The following is a 19818-nucleotide window of genomic DNA, read 5'->3' as shown; positions in this document are numbered from 1 at the left end:
CACACTTGCATGCTCTTGTTTCCAGAGTGGTGGACATAATTCTGAAGATCATCATGCGGGTCATGTGGTTTGCGGGGGGTTTCCATTGGATGACCGTGAAAGGACGAAGGGCACTGCCCGCAGAGGCACCCATCCTCACCCTGGCGCCCCACTCGTCTTACTTTGACGCCATCCCAGTCACTATGACAATGGCCTCAATTGTCATGAAGGCCGAGAGCAAGGATATACCTCTCTGGGGCAGTAAGTTACAAACACATACCAGGATGTATTATCGTTGTTACATCTATGACTATGGCCTAAATTGGAAGCGAGAGAACAGGTGCTCTAAGGAAATCTGGAAAAAAGTCATCTCATTCTCCATGACAGCGTTACAGAATCTTTTTCGACAAAGTACAGAGTCTCCATGCAAAGGCTCAGTTGTTACCCAAACTTGTTCAGTCACATGTGGGTACCAGGGGAAGGTATATACAGTTACAGTATGCGCCTTGTGTTGTGATGTGCTACTTTGTAAAGGGCAGGTCACAACAGCTTCTATGATTTGCAGAGAGGATTGCCCAATCCACTTTGCAGTGTTGAAGTTCAGTACAGTTTAGCTAATGTTCACACAGCAGTGGTATACCATAAACATACATGCCAAAAATACACATGCCATGCTGTAGTATATATCCAAACATAGAAACATTGACTTGTCAACACTGACTCAGAGTTACTTCTGTAAATCATTATGACTTTTCAGTCTTATGAGTCCTTATGACAATGTTAAACTCATAAAACTGTCCATGACACAAGGAAGCAAAAATTGAACTTTCTTGTCCAGATAAATGACCACACTCAGACTAGGAAAGGAAACAACACTTAATGCTATGGATCTGAAGACTTATGGTTCGTCTATTCGACACAGTAGCCAATAATAACCATGAATGATTTTTGGTTTCAACCTGCTCTCAGTTCTTACTTTCAATGAATAATTTTTGGGAATAGATATGTCAAATGAAATCATTCACCTGCTGTTAAAGGAGGACTTTATTATGACTTTGTTGTAACACTACTGCCAGTGATGGATCCCACAAAGCAGCAGGACCATCCAGATAGCTAACTGGAGCACCAAACAATACTGACTGCTCAGTTGCAGTCAGGACACACAAGTGTAACAGCAGATCCCATTAACTAGCTTATAAGTTCAGTTACCTTTCCAGTTGCCAGTTTAGGCATTTGTTCTCATGCCCCTGGCAGCAGTACATGCAGTAAAAGGCCTAGGTGTGTGTTATTTTAGCCGCACTCTCTCCTCCTCCTGCTCTGCCTACAAAGTTGGTAATTAGCCACTTAGCTACCTCCAGACTGAGCGCAGCTCGCCAAGTTACTGCAGCCTTACTTGATTGTATTACAGGAATGAAACCTTAATGTGAACACCTTTGCTCATAAGCAAAGTGTCATTATTTGTAGCATGATGTTTGGAAGAAGCCTGAGTAGCATTAGCAATGGTTAACATTTCAGGTTTCATTTATAGTATTATTTTTGGTTAAAGGTATCTGCTAATGGTTCAACTGTAGTTTGACTAGTCATGCTGGCCTTGTGGTAGAAACCAGGCACCAATGCCTGGCCAAGCAAGTGGAATCCAGAATAGGCATTAAGACCTGATCAGCCATGGTGACGTGTGTAGAGTGACTCTCTGGGTACCAGCTAGAGGCCTAATCCCTTCCTGTCGGCAGACAGCTCACAGTTGGAATCAATTTCTTCTCCTCATGGCCTCACTTCATTCGTTCCTCATGTTGAGTTAACCCCACTCCCTGACTTGTGTGTTTCTCTTTCTATTTGACTCTGTCTCAGGGCTACTGGAAAACATTGCTTTTGCTAACTTTTGTATTTTGGGTATTATTAGAGATGGGATGTAAAGGAAAATGCTTCCACCATCTACCCACCCCCTTGCAAATCTAACTTAGAATGTTACCACCCAGTTTTTGTCTGATCACAGTTCCTCTTTCATTTCCTTCTACAGTCTTCTTTTGTAGTTCATCTATGCTTTACAGTTTTCACATGATGGGGACACCCGCAATCTTTGCTCTGCAAATTGTACACTATGCAAATATATTTCAGTTGAGTTCTCCCCTCATCATACACAGCTTTCTGTTAACTGCATTACATTCTGTGTGACCTTTAAGACTGTTCTCTCGGTCTCAATTAAGTCGCTGTGCTACAGGAAGTGAAATTGACAGTAGTGGTGTCACCTTGGTGAGAAACCTTTTCTCAGGTTGCTACATTGTTCTTCAGAAAAATGGAGGTTGAATAGTGGTGAATGGACTATGGTGTGTAAGGTTATTTTCAACATTCAGAGTTAGAAATCTGATGTAAAATAGTCAGACTTTTTGAAGCAAACACAGTTTGGCTGTGTGGCAAATATCACAATACAAATCATGTTTTTGTCGTGTCAGTATCAATCATGCTTTTTGAAATAACACTGTAGCTGCCACTACGTCACACCTCGCCTGTAATCAGATAGGGAAGCCAGAGTCTGTCTTGCATTCATGATTAACATGTGAGACTCATCTGACTTATGAAACCAGCATCAAGGAACACATGATTCTGTGTCAAGTGTAGAAAATACAGCATTTTTGTTAACATTTGTGGTGAGGCTTTGCCTTCACCGACAGAAGTTTCTGGTAGCTATACAGATAACAGGCTTTTTATTCATCTGTGTTTTACAGTCACATGGATGTCACAGAAACAGAGAGGAATGTTTCAGGACAATCACATTCCTCCACTCTTCACCACTGTGCATCACTGTTGAAAAGTGATTTGGATTTAAGTGCTGTGTTTATGGACACCATTAGAGTTGTGGTTGATGTAAGGAGGAACTACGCTCTCTTCCCTTGCTGGCTTTTCTTAGCCTGTACAGTCAAGTGTTTGTGCCACCAGGTGTAGCAGATTGTTTTAAGGATGTGATCATGATGTAAAAAGCAAAACTATCTACCATATTAGGCAATACAGACATATCCTGTATTGTAGGGGTTAAGTGAAAATGATGGTGTGACTGACTTCTTGCACATTTTACAAATTCCAGTTAGAACCACAACTCATAGTTCCTCTTTCTCACCCCACTAAACACCTAAATGCAGTAGATACAGATAATGCAGAGGAGCTTTAGTTGCTCAGCTGTCAGAGGAAATAAAAAAGAATAACTGTTTCTGTACTCATTTGCATTTTCTCCACTCTGTGTCTGCTTTCTTGCTCCCAGCTTTGATTAAGTACATCAGGCCAGTGTTTGTATCACGGTCAGACCAGGACTCAAGAAAAAAGACTGTGGAGGAGATCAAACGCAGAGCCCACTCTGGAGGGGAATGGCCTCAGGTAAACGGATGGAAAGTCTTGCGCACACTTTGTGAGCTACATACATAACAGCACCTGATTTTAACTATAACAGACTTTATTTGGAATTTTTTCTCACATCTGTGCCTAATGGCGAATGGCAATATCAGGCAACAGTTATTGTGGCCATTTTAAACTTAAATGATTTACTGACTTTAATGAATCCAAGTTTAAAAACAAATATGTCTGTAGAAAAATACAGTTTATCTACAAAAACACCCTTAAGTTTACAACTGTAACCTCCATTCTCTGATAGCATGACTGACATAGGATATACTCCATGGTGAAATACTGAGCGAATACTTCAAAATAAGATGGACATCACTGAAAAACACAGAAAATGGCCGTTTGGCCAGTAAAATCTAGCGTTACAGAAAACACAGCTATAACTAACTTCCTATCTGCCTTACAGCAACTTCAATATAATGCATGCTAATGTTTCTCCTTTGTAACATTTCCAAAATGCTTCTCCTTGCTGTTTAGGATATGTCCGCTTTTTATAATGTGTGAACCATTTCTTCTTTCCTACAGATTATGATATTTCCAGAGGGAACATGCACCAATAGATCCTGCTTAATCACCTTTAAGCCAGGTAAAGCTCTCCCGTCATCATTTTTTTTTTCTTATTCAGCTTTCCTTCCCTTTTTACCTTCCCTTCCTTTGAAGTCATGCTGCCAGCTCGTGTGAATGCGCTAATATTTCATACTTAACCGAGTGGGCATATTGACACATTATTTAAATTAAATTACACATTGAATTAATGTCCGGTTTAGCTTTAAGTGTGATGTGTGGTCTCAGTCGTCGAGGAACAAGGCTGGGATTTGAATTATGGTGTGAAAGTGTAAAGGTTGTGTATGCAACAGAGCATTAATATGGCTGCACACCACTATGTGCTATGTGCATTTGTAGTGGAGTAATGGCATCCTGAGCAGAGAATTAAGTCACACTACCTCTCTGTGTGTTGTAATCTGAGTTTCACCATGCTTTGTTTTGGGAGATGATTTGGCTGTGCATTCATGTAAGAGCATGTGTGTATCCCACTGGCAAACTCATTGCTTGCTGCTTCGAACTGTGCTTATTCAGCGGTTGCGGCTGATATCAGGGTGGCAATGTCATGGAGTGAGTAGCACCCACCCTCTGGTTCCCCCTTAATTAACACTGTTGGCTCTGTCAGCTCTGTTGATATTGTTTAGCTCTGTTTATGAAGTTAGCACTGTCAGTTGCTACCTGCTGGCTCTGCCTCCTCTATGTTGAGATTCATGTCCAGACAACTCATACACTCGGAACGTTGCAGAGAGCCCATTTGAATCTAACTTTAACCCTGACATTTGCCTTGCGACTGTGATTTTCTGGAAAACAAACATCTCTGATATGCAAATAAGTAATATTTTTGAAATAGGATTGGGTAATTGGCTGTATCTGTGGCTGATGGACTTAACTTGGCAGATGGTTAAATCGCCAAATTATGTATATTTCTGCATTTGTCACTGTGGTGTTTTTGTAATTATCAAGTGCACTTTTTCAAACATACTACTGATATTCTAATGTGTATGTGCCCTTGTTTTCTACCCAATGAATTGTTTATGCAGATCTGTCAAATTGAAATCTTTCTTACTCTTGCAGGGGCCTTCATCCCAGCTGTACCAGTGCAACCTGTCGTGATTCGTTACCCTAACAAACTGGTAAGATTATTTATAGATACATTACTTACACAGCTTAGTGGCACGGTTATTTTTACAAAAAAGATTGTGAGTGACTCTCCACCTATCTCCTTAATCACAGCTTAGCATTGTGATAAATTGCAAACATGATCGGTCTAACGCTGGTTTCTCTGAACATCAATCAGTGACCTGCTCACCTCATCTATTCCCATCAGCAATCTTATGAAGTCTATTCTTCAAGTACATGTAGCAGATAGTAGTACTAAGAGATTGTATCAGGTATCTCAACTGTGTCAACATACGATAAGTGCATGTTATTTAAAGTATAAAGTAAAAGCATAATTGTGGCAGTGGTAAGATTTAAATTACATGAAATGCTTGCAATGCTAAAATCTTAGCGCTCTGTGTTAGCTCTATGAGGCATTTGCATGGCCCATATTGTGTGTGACTGTATGTATACTATGTATGCCCTGTAGCCGGCTTGGCACTTTACCAGAGTCTCACTCAGTAGGTAGGTAAAGATCTTGCCGGTCACGTGGTGGGAAGAAAGATATTGTAGATATATATAGTATCATGAAGGAGAAAATGTTCTGTGTAATGCAGAAAGATTAGCAAACTCAGCAGAATCCTGCATGGTGCTGTGAAATTATCCTCAAGTCAGTGCTTGATGTCATGGTCATATAGTGTAATTTTTTGAGATTGTTATGCTCAACAGAGCTAGTTCCTATAATGTGTTATCTTACCTTGTCAGAAATCATAAGTGCAATGCTCCACGGCTACAGTCCACAGATGTTATGTGGGTCTGTCTTAAAGGCAACGTGCTGAGGGCATATGGGACTCGCAGCCACGACGGCAATGACTTTATTATTTCGTTTTATTTGTGAATCAGTAATTTACATCTGTTTATTTAATTTATGATTCAAATTTACACAACATTGTGCTTTACAAACAGCCCATGGCAATAATGATATAAGCTTTCATTGGGAAAGAAGTGAGTTTGCCCTGTTTAAGTTCTTGATGCTAAGATGAGTTTGTCAATTAACTAATTTGTGGCTGACTCTGTTGAATAATGGACTCTTGACAGTCCAAAGAGGCTGATTTAGCTGAAGTCTTTTAAGTCAGGTTATGAGAAGGAGTCGGTGAAGCATGCAGAGCCACTGAAAGCTTCACTGGGAATCTGGCTAATCACGATATGACTCAGAAGGCAAATCCAATGCATTGCTCAGGCTTGTTGTTAGTGAGGCTGCATGAGGAAAACTAACTGAGGACATTGTTGGAAGGAGTTGTTAGGGGATCTCATAAATCCAGTAAACCTGCACTGTCTTCTGCAGAAGGAGGTAATAGTTAGATGTTCTGCAATATTTGAGGTCAGTTGCAGAAATCACGAATGTATTTGCAGAACTTAGGTGTTGTCAGTTCTGTAAGTGTGGTTAGACTATTGTAATCAAAGGAGTCACATGGTTAACACATTGAGTGTGTAAAAAAAAAAAGAAATAAGATTTTGCTGAGTCACTGTATTAACATGCTTTTAGTAACTTCTCGCTTTTTGCAGTAACTTGATTTTGGAAACGTCTGTGTAAGCGGGACATTTAAACCTGGTTAACCCAAGTACATCCCTGTTTAGGAAACCTGAGTAGAGTTTGGCCATGTCCACCCTGGGCTTGGATTTTTCATGTCCACATTTGTATTTGAAATAACTCAAAGATGAACAACTCATTTTCAGAATACATCCATGTTTTTCCAATGGTCCAAAAATATTAGCATACATGATCAAGTCTCTCTGTAAATCCAAAAACTAGAGTGCTAAAACTCCAGCTTTGTGATGTCATAGGGTATAAAGTCTGTAACTGCTCCAATCAGACAATTGGGTAGGATGTTATAGATGACATTAAGAGCACCCAGGGGATTATTCTGAGTATATGGGTACATTGTCTGTCTTAGAATGAAGGACACTTGAACAGAATAAAGCTCATTTGCGTATAAAAAAAGATAACAAACATTCTGTGGGTCTGAAACATCAGGCGCTCATCCATTTGTCAATGACAATGGATGTCAATTGTCACGCTTTCTACTTGATGACATCACAAGTTGGAGACTTAAGCTGCGTTCAGAGGGCTTGGAGGTTTCCGAGGACGTGACGTGAAAAGCCCGGAAAAGCCCCTACTTCCGCAAAAAGTGCATTCATCGCCTCACATCGGACCTTGGACGTAAACAAACACAGCTGTACAAGGCTATCTTTGCTGTAGCCCAATGGTGCTGGGCTGGTGTTGTTAGCCTTTTTGTCTAAATGAAGAGGTCAAAGACGTTTTGCTAATGTATGGTGTTGGCAATGTTACCAATTCTGCGTATAATTATACACGGAATGTTCAAATTATGTGTAGCAGTGGAGAATTTGCTTAAAGACGTCTTTGAGATGTATTTTTTTTTTTACCTAAGAAAATTATCTGACTTGCCGGTAGCAAAGGGGGCCGCTATTGCTGTAATGTCATGCCACGTCAACTCAGGGACCTCGGGTTGCTACACTTCCGCATGATGTTCCAAGCGAAAAATTCTGTTCCGATCACGTGTTCAAAGCACTTTTCCCCCAAGTTATTGGTCGGGACCTCGGACCTTATGAACACCGCTAAACTTCTCTGGTTTCTGGCTTTGAGAGAGAGCAGCTCGTGTTCATAAAATATTGATTGAATTGTCCCAGGCCCTGGAAATAACATCATAATTCTTCATTTAGGTGGTGTTCCCCTTTTAAATACCTTAAATATACCAAAAATGGTATAACGTTTTCATAGGTGGCTGAGGAATGTGATTGTCCAGACTACATGTAAAGCAGTGTTTTTAATGGATCAGACAAAGGAAGTAATGGGAAGTGATTTTGTGGCGTAACCTGATTAGGGCTGCAGCTATCGATTATTTTAGTGATCAAGTATTCTACTAATTTTTCTATCGATGAATTGAGTGATCGGATAAGAGACTACTTAACCAGGTGGAGAGTGAGTTGTAGCTCTGGTGACAGACCTTCAGTTAGCAGCTGTAGCAATTCCTATTCAGCAGGTGCAAACCCTAGCGCTGGGCAGCCTTCATCTCAGCTAGCAATCATATCCATTTACGTTTAATATTCGCAATAATGTGGTTAGCTAGTTAGGTTTTATAGTAGGGGCACTGTACAGAGTTCGCGTTGTGTTTCAGCTTGAAATGAAACCTCTTCCTCCATTTTGCACCACTAAATCACGTCTTCTTCACGTCACCTGTCCACAGTGTAAGCGTGTTGTGTGATAGTTATGCATATTGAACGAAACTACATTGATGAGTTGTAGTTATCACGGTAACTCAAGTTTCTTTGATAAGTCGTTTCAGCCCTAAACATGATTATACAATAATCTGTTTTTGGTCTGCAAATAGGATAAACAGTTTAGTGCAAGAACAGCTGCAGGAAAGAAGTCAACAATTTGTCTTAAAATGCACGCAGAAAATATTGTAATTGGTTTTTAATAATGTATTTGCTTCATGTACTTTTTACAGGACTCAATCACATGGACGTGGCAAGGACCTGGAGCGTAAGTACAGTTTCTTCATCTCACATATGCTGCGACTTGCTGTTAAAGTACAGAAGAAAATGTGTTTACTTTTTTAAAGTAAAAGTTAAAGTGTTAGTAAACAAACCTCTATATAAGTTCAAATATACAGAAATTGTCTAAACTACTACTACTGCTACTACTACTACTGTTTTGTGTTCCTCCAGACAGAAAAAAAACACCAAAATTATTGTAAAAAAGACCTTATTTTAACCAAAGCACAATATATGATTCTAAAATTACACTGACTGTCATGTATCACAGTAAAGCTTGTCATTTATTACTCTCTAAAACTGAAGTGCAGGCTACTATTTTGGAGATGAAAATTATAGTCTGAACCAGAATCTCTGCAATGAGATCTCAGTGGAGGCAGATTAGTTATGGCTAGAGGAAAAAGACTGCCCTTGTTATCCGTCTCTGTAGCGTCCTCAGAATACCATGTCCTGTTTTGGTTCAGCTTCCATCAATATGGTGTGTCTTTGAATGTAGTTGGCTGTCTTCCCAGCTCATCTGAGCAGAACTACGCTATAGATTATTTGACTTAATCTCTTAACACACACACAACCTTGAACGTATGCACAGAAAGTATTAAGTGACATTTCCCTCCAAACATGTCATAGTAAGTTTAAGAGTAATACCACATTTACATATGTAGTCGTACTACTTGGAAATATCTTGTTCTTAATTTATTGGACACATAAAAATACCTGGAGATCTCTGTCTAGATCCAGATGTGCACAGCTGTAAGAAACACTGCCCTAAAAGATCAGCATGTATTCACAGGGGCAGTTTTGGTTGTGAAAGTAATAAATTAACGATGTGAATAATTATGCAAAACTGTTTCATCTAAATTTGCAGAAAACAAATATTTGTTGCTGATGATGCCCTCTTATCATCTAGGTTTGAAATCTTGTGGCTGACACTCTGCCAGTTGCACAACGAGTTTGAGGTCGAGGTAAGCATGAAATTATCTCTCCATAGTGCTGTCCTTCATGTTGTGAAGATGTTGCCTGTACAACAGTACAACAGCACAGACGGTACAGATTCTGTTTCTCCTTTCTGTGTTTTATGATGATATAGTTTTCTTTTCAGTTGTCCACAATAAATGAGAATGTTTTTGTGAATGCTTACTCACATACAATAATAAAATCTCTTGTGATGTCTGAGATTTGGCTAATTAGTCTTTTCTGCCTCTCTCTGCAGTTCCTCCCCATCTACACACCCTCAGAGGAGGAGAAAAAGAACCCTGCTCTCTTTGCTATTAACGTGAGGCGTGTCATGGCCAAGTAAGTAAAAATGTATTGTTCACTAGGGCTGGGCAATATATGTTCAATATATTTCTATATTTTCAAGCAAGATATAGATTTAGACAACACAGTTTATATCATTTATATCCATATAGGCTCAAGTTACTTTACATAACACATACCAGTGTGCAATCTCTCCTCACTCACTCACTCACTCACTCACTTGGGAGACACAGAGCTGCTACTCTGTTTAATCTGTCTGTTAATTAGTTAATCGATCTATAAATTGCAGGTGCTACGCTAAATCAGTCTTGAGGCCAATGAAATGAGTGCAGTAGCACACGTGCAGTACAGCGGTGCACTGCATATGCGTGAGACCGAGCTGCTTGATTGTGTCAAGTGAGCGTTTGTTTGCTAGTTTGTGTGTGAGCTGGATCATAGCGCATCGTCGTTTTTCTTGGTAGTTGTAGTCTATTGTGTGACACTGAGACAGTGTCTGGATGCAGGCTAGAGATGTGTTTTTAAAAATGCAGCAACAGCACAGACATTTCATATAAAAACATATATATCCGGGACAGTGTCTCTCGTTCCTGGCCGTCCTTCGCCATAGATTAATAGCCTAAGTAAAGCCACGGAAAATGACTTTAACACAACCACAAAAATATTTATTTGTTTCACACAACATGGATTTAGGCCTACTTGATACTAATATTACAGTTTTGTGTCCTGTGCTGCAAACCTTTAAACCTCTGTAGCCCCAGTGCTACATGCAAAAACGTTAATGTACAGTCCGGTTATTTATTTTATGTAGTTTATTTCATTTACATGTTGTGCAGCTGTATATTTTTAAACAGAAAAAAAAATCCCTGTCTTTGCATTTTATTTTGATCAGCCTGTTTTTAGAAAAGTGCTTGTAACATCTTAAATGTGACTTTGACTTGCAACTGAAAATTAGAAAATACCGAGATATATTTTGTATCACCATTTGGCCTGAAAATACAGAAATATACATTTTTGTCCACATCGCCCAGCCCTATTGTTTACATAATGTGTGGCAGTTCATCCTTTGAATGTACAAAAAGCAAAGTTAACCAAAATAAATGAGTTATCAAATAATAACTCTCAACAGTTGTTATTAACTTAGTCGCTTTGTCTTGCTGGCCATCTGCCAAATGAAGTGAAGGGGGTGAGCCATGAAGTTAGAGAGCAAGGTTAGCCTTCCTTAAGGGCTGGTAAGGTGGACCAGCTGTTCTAATTGTAGTGAGCCTCTCCGAAGCAGATGATTGAGGAATGTTTCTCCTGATTTAACGAAAAAATGATATTGATCTGAACTCCAACTTTATACATTTATATCAAATATTTGCTGTTATTTAATGTTCAGTTATCTCAGTTTAACTCTGATACCAGAAAAAAAAAAAAACGAACAAGACCGAAGTGCTCAGGTTTTACCGGCTATACTTGCAACTTGTGTCCTCATTCACTCCCACACTGTGTGCTTCACTTCTTGAAGCCAGAGATGGGAGACGTAAGTTTTGCAGATGGACAAAAAAACCTGTACACATTGTTCTCAACATCAAAGTCGCCATATCGGCTACTACATTGGCCTTTATGAGCCTCCAGCAAAGTTCGTATTGATTTGCACACACTGATGTCCCGTCATTGTCTCCTCTGTGCCACGCTCAGAGCCCTGGGGGTACCCATCACAGACTATTCATTTGAAGACTGCCAGCTGGCCATGGCAGAAGGCCAGCTGAGACTGCCAGTCGACACCTGTCTGCTGGAGTTTGCCAAGCTCGTCAGGAGACTGGGGTGAGTCACTCAAACCTTCCTATGCAATGCTCCCATCAAAGACAACCAAGTAAGGGGCAAAAGGGTGAGACAGGGGCAAAATACTCACCACGCGCCGCAGGGATCCGGATTCAATTTCTGGCGGTGGTACCTTCTGCATGGCTTGCATTCCAGCAAACGCAACTGGTCATGTGCACAGGTGGGAAGGCAGTTTGGGATTGTGTCCTTGTCGCTGTGCTGTTGACTCCCATTGGTTGGTCTGGTGCCTGCGCAGGAGGGGATCTGGAGGGGGTTAGTGTCATTTCTACACAGGGTCTGGTTTTGTGGTGAAAACTCCTCTGGCAGGTGAAGGGAAGCAATTGGCAGCACCATGCGTATTGGTGGAGGCTCATGATTACCTACTCCCTCCCCAGTCCAATAGTTGGCAGCAACAAGGACCACTGACAGTGCAGGCTAGAGAAAAGGGAGAGTGGTAAAAACAGGGGAGGGTAACATGTAAATAATTTGGACAAAATATTGGAAACAAATGGAATGCATCCCAGCAAACTACAGATAAAAGAGTCAAAGGAGTGGACACAACTCCATGGTACAGTCTTTGTTTGGATCATACAAATACATTGCATATTTTTTACCATATTTTCAAAAAATAGGCAAAAGAAAATGCTAGTTTATGTGCTTTTTTATCTACTACTTTCCACCTTCCTTTAAGCGTAAAAACATATTTGCGATATATTTTAAGATTTTATCGATTATAAGTTGTTTACATTAAGGTTTTTTTAATGCACAAATTGAAAATGCACATATAAACAGATGACTGGAAATGCACCTAGTGTCTCTGCTGTACTGACTGTACTATTTGATTCTTGTTTTTCTTTATGACTGTGGTTTTTCTAAATGACCTGGTTCACACTATTGCCAAGTTATTAATTAACATAATATTTCCTCCTCTTCCTGCCTCAGGCTGAAACCCAGGAACACTGAGAAGGTTCTGCAGGATTATGGAAACAGAGCCAGGAAGCTGGAAGGTCAGAAGCTGGACTTGGACGCCTTTGCTCAGTTCCTCGATGTGCCAGTGTCAGAGATGCTGCGAGACATGTTCGCTCTTTTTGATGAGGTAGAGACTGTGGAGATTTCTCATTCACAACCATGATAGCGCTACACACTTCCTCAGTGGCCACTAATACATAACCTCTTGCATTTAGTCTGATGATTATGAACTGCAATACAATAATATAGTTACAATATATTACTACAAATGTGATATGTGTGTAGTAAGCAACATATTATTCAGTTTAGGGCATGGACGAACTCCAAGCGTTCAGTTAACAAAGTGCTTCTGTAAAAACACAGCTAAGACCGGAGGCTGGATCCAGTGCCAGATGTTTTTTTGAAACTAACCACAGCACCTTGGTTTCCATCCGAGGATACATTTGCAGTATAGTACCCAAACAAACAATAAAGGTTTTATTGCAGCAATGTGTTCACGGCCTTAACAACAATCACCCGCAGCTACTCGTGTGAAATAAATAAACAAGTAGCCTTGCTCACATCCTCTGTCTTCATCTTTTGCAATGCATTGTTTTCTCTCGTTTTCCCCAGCACGAAGATAACTGCATGGATATCAGAGAATACGTGATAGCCTTATCTGTCGTATGCAGACCTGCCAAAACTCTGGAAACGATGAAATTGGCCTTCAAGGTACGTTCTTGTTTCAAGCTCTCCGCTTATCTAACCAGCAGGCAGAATAGAGTTCTCTGTGCTCGCTTAGGATCAGCATGACATTTGCAATGTTAAAATGCCACTTATACTGTAGGTCGTCTTGTGTTTGGGTTACAGAGTAATGAAATGGCTCTTGCATACTGAGATGTTTACACTGTTTACCTCCCCATGTTCAAGCTCAGATCTGTGTTTCGCAACCTCAGATGAAATCTGCAATAAGGGGTTATCATTATGACCGATCTATTGCTGCAACTGCACGGAAACTAAATGGCTTGAGTTTCAGTCATCTTAATGATTTCACTTGAATTGCTTTTCATAAGTCTTGAAGTTGACCACGTTCTGTGACCTTCGGGCTCATGAAAGCCATTGAGTATAGTTTTAATATTTACAGTATCATCAGTTATTTAAGAAAAAGGGAACTCACTTAATGAACAGTGTCACTGGCTCCTAATCTGACAACCCCGTCAGAGTGGCATGCCTAAGAGAGATGACACCTGCATTTCTCCCATTGCTTCTTCTCCAGATGTTTGAGGCAGAGGAGGACGGCGCCATCACAGAGATGGAGTTGGCAGTTATCCTGAAGACAGCTTTAGGGGTGACTCACCTCAGCGTGTCACGTCTGTTTACCGCCATCGATCCTGAAGACAAAGGGAAGATCACATTCGGTAAGAGACTGGTAAAAATAAACCACTCCTGGTCAGCAATTGGTCTAAAAATCTTGTCATCAAATCTTTGTTTTAACGTTGCTTGGTTATCAAAGCAGTGTTCTTCGTCTCAGGTTTTTTTCCACCCTCCTGTGAGCAGTAGACTCAACAACCAGGCCACTTGAGTTTAAATGCAGTCTGGCTCTGGGCTTTTTTTTAGGCCCTTGTCTCATGTTGTCTTTGTCTCTGGTGCCCTCCTGTGGTCTCTTTACAGATAACTTCAGATGCTTCGTGGAGCAGCACCCAGACTTTGCTAAAGAGTACCTGTACACAGAAAACGCAGGCCTCCACAGTCACCAGACAAATCCCAGCCTGTCTTCCCAGGACCTGCAAGGCACTGCCACCACCAAAACAGCTAACGGTATCTGCCCCGACTTCAGCCCCAACGACCATGACGGCACAATAGATGGACTCCTCAAGAAACACAACTGAAAGGGTTTAAAATTATAGAGGGAGGAAACTAACATCTCTCCTGGTGAGAGTGTGTTGTGCGTTAGGGCAGAGGGTAGTTGTAAGGAACTTGTTTGAACAGTAAGGGACTACATTTCAGTAACCACAACTACAAAAATGAAGAAGTTTACCTTACCCTTTTTTTATTAGTATTGTATCCATGAAATTTTTGAGGTTATTTTCAGCCCGGTAACGAGTTTATTTTATTATTAATTCCTATTTCTTTTTTTTTTTTTTTCTTTTTTCATAGCAAGGATCGTCAAAATGCCAAACTTGGCCGTTTCAGAAATAATGCTTGAATACTCGAAGGGCAAGCACTTGTGTAAATTCCTGGGGCAAATTTTATTTTCTTTTATTTTTCTTTTCTCTCCAACATAGTGCTAAATGTGCATGTTTTTAACATGAGGTAAGCAAGACAAAAACAAAAGCCCTGGACAGTCAAGTGAACTAATTTTTAGTGAAATCAGTGTTGGATTTTCTTTTCTTTGTAACTTTTATTTGTTTCCTCTCTTTAATGGTAGCTGCCTTTTTAACTGAAAGTGCAGAATGCATGGGCTCATGTTATTTTGAGCAGTAGCCTACTGAGGATTATTTATCTAAAGAAGGGAGGCCTGAAGGTACCGGTGACAATTGTGTGACTGCTTGAAGCGTAACACTCCAGCAGCCACGTTTGAGGTGAACTCGGGCCTCTTGTGAGTTGACGGTCATAATTGCTATGAGCCTGTTACATATACAATGATATATTTGATTTAGCTCAGGGTTCAGTGACAAAAATGAAAAATTTAACTCGTATGATGTCATCATTTTTGGCACTCACTGGGTTACGTGCATGTCTTCGTTTCTTACGACATCAGTACTCTTCTGCCCAGTCATTCCTCACTCACATCAACGTCACATTTCTTTCAGGTCGGCAAATTCAAGTGTCTTTTTTTTATTGTTGAAATTACACAACGTGGACCAAAAATACATTTGGGTGATTTAACGTCACCTGTCATGTTTTGTACTGTCCTTTTCAGTCAGTGGTGTAATGGCTGTAAGCAGGCGGGATTCACAATGTGTGGCCAGTGAAAGCACATTCAGTTAGGTGGCTTTGTTGGATTTTCTAAAGGCAAGGTCATACTACTTCCCTCTCTATCATACACTGCAACATTGTTATTCATTCCCACTGTTTTCACAGCATATCCTCAGCCGGTCTGAAACTCCTACTGTTGAGATGTTAAAGGATTTAATAATTAAACATTCATCATTCACTGTCAGTGATGGTTTAAAAGAGACCCAAGCGTCTTTGCATATAATCACAGTCAAGGGACCAGTAGAATTGGAAACTATCGACCTTTAGTAATATGTACGCCTTGTTGTTTTCTCTAATGGTTGTCGAATTGGCACACAGATATTTAGTCACTGACAGTGATTTAAACTTCTCAGTGCATTGATACACCTATAATCACAGGTCAGGTAGGCCTGTTTAAGATTACAAATTTTTATCGTAAATTGGTAAACTAATGGAGTTGTTCATTAGCCCTTTGTGGTCTTAATATTGCAACCCTGATTCCAAAAAAAGTTTGGACGCTGGGTAAAACATACATATAAACAGAATGCAATGATTTGCAAATCCTTTCAACCCACAGTGGGGGAAATTATTCAACAAGTCTTTTATTTTTTTATTAAACACGTTTTTAATGCAGCTATAATACCAGACAATGGTATTAAGTCAATAAAACTATACCAATAAAGAAATTGTAACATTTCAATCCACAAAAAATTATGTGCAATAAAGTGGAATGATGCAGGAAAAAAGTTTTGAACGCACTAACTGAAATTTATTTAATACTCTGAGAACGTTTCCTGTATGGAAAAACTAATCTCTCACATTGTATAGGATATTTGGCCAATTCTTCCACACGGGCAGTCTTCAAGTCAAGATTTTGAGGGGCCCTCTTGTCAATCTTAAAGAAATGTCACTTTTAAAATGGCAACAATTATCGTCCTTAGTCCCCGAACACAAAGGAAATGTGCTGCAACACAGCGATAAACAGTGTGTTGCAGCATTAATTTCAGAATTATTGCATACTTATAAAAACAAAAGTTCATCAGTTTGATCACTAAATAGCTTGTCTTTCAAAAAGGGATTTGCAAATCATTACATTCACTTCTTATCTACGTTTTACAAAGCATCCCGACTTTTTACAGTATCTGGTTTGTCTTAATATTTTAGGACACAGTTATCTTGATTATTACTGGAAAGAAAGTCGTATTAAAACCTTGCAACACCCCCCTAACATTTTTGAATTTGTCATATAAATATATATATTTGTAACTTATTTCAAGAAACTATCTAATTACAATCAAGCTTTGGATGTATCAGCAAAATCTTCACACAATGATGCTCATTTCAATCATTTGCCAACAATTAATTGGCTGTCTCTAGAAACATGCAAAATAACCAAACTTAAAAAAAAACACACAAAAAATTAAAGTTACATTATGCTGCAGCGTCGTACGTCATGTCATTTTTACAGCACAATTGTTAAAGGGAATACCTCTCGTGAGCAGATGAAATGGAACACATTGGAATCTGTTTGTGGCCAGTTACACTTGGGATCTTTGCATTCATGGTTCGATTCTGTTGACTCTTTGTTTATGGATATCACACAAACACGTACTACTTTCTAAGTGTTTTTTTGTTTTCCTCAAATCCCGTAAGTTCATCGTGTCGGTGAGCCTCACATTCCCATCACATCCACGACCATACTGCAAACTGTACATGTGTATTTCCATTACGGCTTTCGGTGAAGCAATATTTCACATCTCTTAAGCCTTCTCAAGATGTATGCTTTTGAAGAGTTCTGATATGTATTTTGAATATTCCAAATGCAGGACATTTTGTGAATTTTTGATATACGTATATGAATGATTTTTATTTTCACTGCCATGACAAAGATCTGTGATCTTCTCTCCTCTGCAGATTGTATTGATGGTGAAAAATGAGCCACATTTTTCTTTTTTTGTTCCTTTGTATAATACTGCAGTTGTTTTGTGCTGTATTCCTCCTACACAGTGTAAAGTTTTATTGTTGTTATATTATTACTATTATCGCTGAGTTGACTGCTTAGAAACAAAAATGCAGATTTCTTATGGAAACCGATAGCCTTGAATCTATAGAATTTTTATGCGAAAAAAGAGAATGTATAGACAATCTTGTCACAATCAGAAGCTCCTCAAAGAGCTGATCTCCAGTGGACATTTTCCGAAGAAATCATGGTTTTCAGATGTACACTTTTTATCCTGTTTGAGCCCTCTCTCCATTGACTTTTTTATGTTTTCTGTTTAAGGCATGCAGGTTGAAATAAGCAAAGTGGGAGTGTGTAAGCGCGCCAGGCCTTGAGGTGATGTCTGCCACCACATGACGGGCCACATGGCACAAACACTCCAGACTGTGTACGCACATATAAACTAACATTATGTCAAATTACAATCTTTTAGTATTTCCCCCTTACTACTTTGTCCTTTTTAAATTATACGTATTTGTGCTTGCACTTTAGATTATTTTCTTTATTTTTTAAGAAATATCACATTGCTGTAAAGCATGATAAGTTTGTAGGTTACAGTATTGTAGCTCAAATTTTGTTAATATGAACAGTTTTGGCATTCATATATTTGCTGCAATAATGGGAGCACAGAGGAAATTAGGGATCACACATTAAAGGAAGCTGTCCCTTGTCCCACATTTCGTTTTTGTACTGTAAGAAAGAGCTGGGTTAGTTTAAACATCCGAAACACTTTTTAGACCTACTTTTCTGCCTTTTCTCAGGATTGTGGAAATTTTGTAGCTTGAAACAACTTTGTAAACTTGTAAGACTTGGCAGCAACGTACTGATTTGAATGACTGTAAAACTGCACGGTGGAATGGATAAGTATTAAATGTACTCCTAAGTGATGTGAATTTACAGCAGGTGGATGGTTATACAGTTCACTCTGCGTGTATGAGGGAAACCATACTGTTTTTGTACATAGGTGGAGAATTTGATTGTGAATTTCAACTGAGACAAAGCATTGATATTTAAGACTTGATCCAGAATGAAATGTATTGAGCCACTGTAACCCCTCATGCATTTTTGTTTGTTTATTTTAAACCAATATTTCCATGTGAACATCTAAAGGATGATACTGTATTTCATCAGCAAGTCAGATATGTACATTTATATTTAATAGTTACATCCAAAACGATTTGGCATTGGGGCTATTTGGCAAAAAAAGATGGGTCCATTTCTTTTCACACTTGTTTCACTTCCCTTTATTTCAAATACCTCTGCAGAGGTGAATTTCCATCTTTTCTACTTGCTATCAATCTGATAAAAATGTAAACCTGCAAGAGATAAACTTGTATTTATGCTACTGCTGCCTGCTTACCACAGTTTGTCCAGCAGTGAGCCTAAGACGAAAGACTTGTGTACTCCGATGGAGCGATAGTGTCTTTCTGATGGCTTATTGTCGTGTGGACCAAGAAACTGAACTCTGTTTTCTCTGTAGCTTTACTTCCTGTCTTTTTCTATACTGAACAGGTTTTATTTTATTAATGCATTTTGATGATGAAGAGTCATTACCGCAAGCTACTTTGAAATCGTCTGTTCAGGACTGCTATGATATAACTTGTTAATGTGACTCTTGGATTGAATTAAAAAAAGAAATGTTAACACACAGTTGTGTCGCTGTTACAGTGGTAATTGATGATGTGTGTGTGTTTGGTTGAATGTATGTGCATATGAGTGTGCTGCATGTGAACGAGTCCGTACTGCATCCTCAGTTTTTCCCCCCTCATTTGCTGCCTTATTGTAGAAATGTCTCCCTCTTGAAGTAACTTAGGGGCAGTGCAGTCTTGAGTGCACTTGCTTGTGTGTTCACGTTTGTCGCAGGAGTCATATCCAAATTATTAGTGTTATTCCTGTTTCACAAGACCCTTGCAGCAGGACTCCACCTCATCAATATTAGTGGACGTGACAGTCAATACCATTTTTATATACAGTCTGTGGTCAATACCTTTTACATAAAATGTCGATGATATATGATGTGGACCTCAATAGTCAGGTCGAGTTAACCGTCATTAAAGCTCTCCTTTACTAGCACTGTGTTTGCTGTCACTGATTACATGTTGATGTCAATAGATGATTAGTCTCACTGGCGTGCAGAAGACTACTGTGTGGATTTATTTTATGACAGTGACTTAAAGTGATTTTTCAACTGGCTATGTAGTATATTATTTCTCTTTTGTGTTGGTCTCTTGCATGCCTGGCTGTTTTTCATTTGTGTTACACTCCTA

The 19818-nt window shown here is 39.4% G+C and overlaps 1 protein-coding gene across 1 annotated transcript in view; it reads left to right on the top strand.

The window, feature by feature from the left end:
* Positions 1-19195, top strand: part of LOC125893431 (lysophosphatidylcholine acyltransferase 1) — a 28273-nt gene extending 9078 nt beyond the window's left edge. The window contains exons 3-14 of the mRNA XM_049584095.1: positions 26-240; positions 3233-3345; positions 3895-3955; positions 4987-5045; positions 8541-8575; positions 9494-9548; positions 9797-9879; positions 11524-11649; positions 12589-12742; positions 13228-13326; positions 13871-14012; positions 14266-19195. Of these exons, the coding sequence (XP_049440052.1) occupies positions 26-240; positions 3233-3345; positions 3895-3955; positions 4987-5045; positions 8541-8575; positions 9494-9548; positions 9797-9879; positions 11524-11649; positions 12589-12742; positions 13228-13326; positions 13871-14012; positions 14266-14483 (1360 nt within the window). The 3' untranslated portion in view covers positions 14484-19195. The remainder of the gene's footprint in view (positions 1-25; positions 241-3232; positions 3346-3894; positions 3956-4986; positions 5046-8540; positions 8576-9493; positions 9549-9796; positions 9880-11523; positions 11650-12588; positions 12743-13227; positions 13327-13870; positions 14013-14265) is intronic.
* The last annotated feature ends 623 nt before the right edge of the window (positions 19196-19818 follow it).

This window comes from Epinephelus fuscoguttatus, linkage group LG8, assembly GCF_011397635.1.
Source record: "Epinephelus fuscoguttatus linkage group LG8, E.fuscoguttatus.final_Chr_v1".
In the NCBI taxonomy this organism is placed as follows: domain Eukaryota; kingdom Metazoa; phylum Chordata; class Actinopteri; order Perciformes; family Serranidae; genus Epinephelus; species Epinephelus fuscoguttatus.
This window is presented reverse-complemented; position numbering and strand designations above follow the sequence as displayed.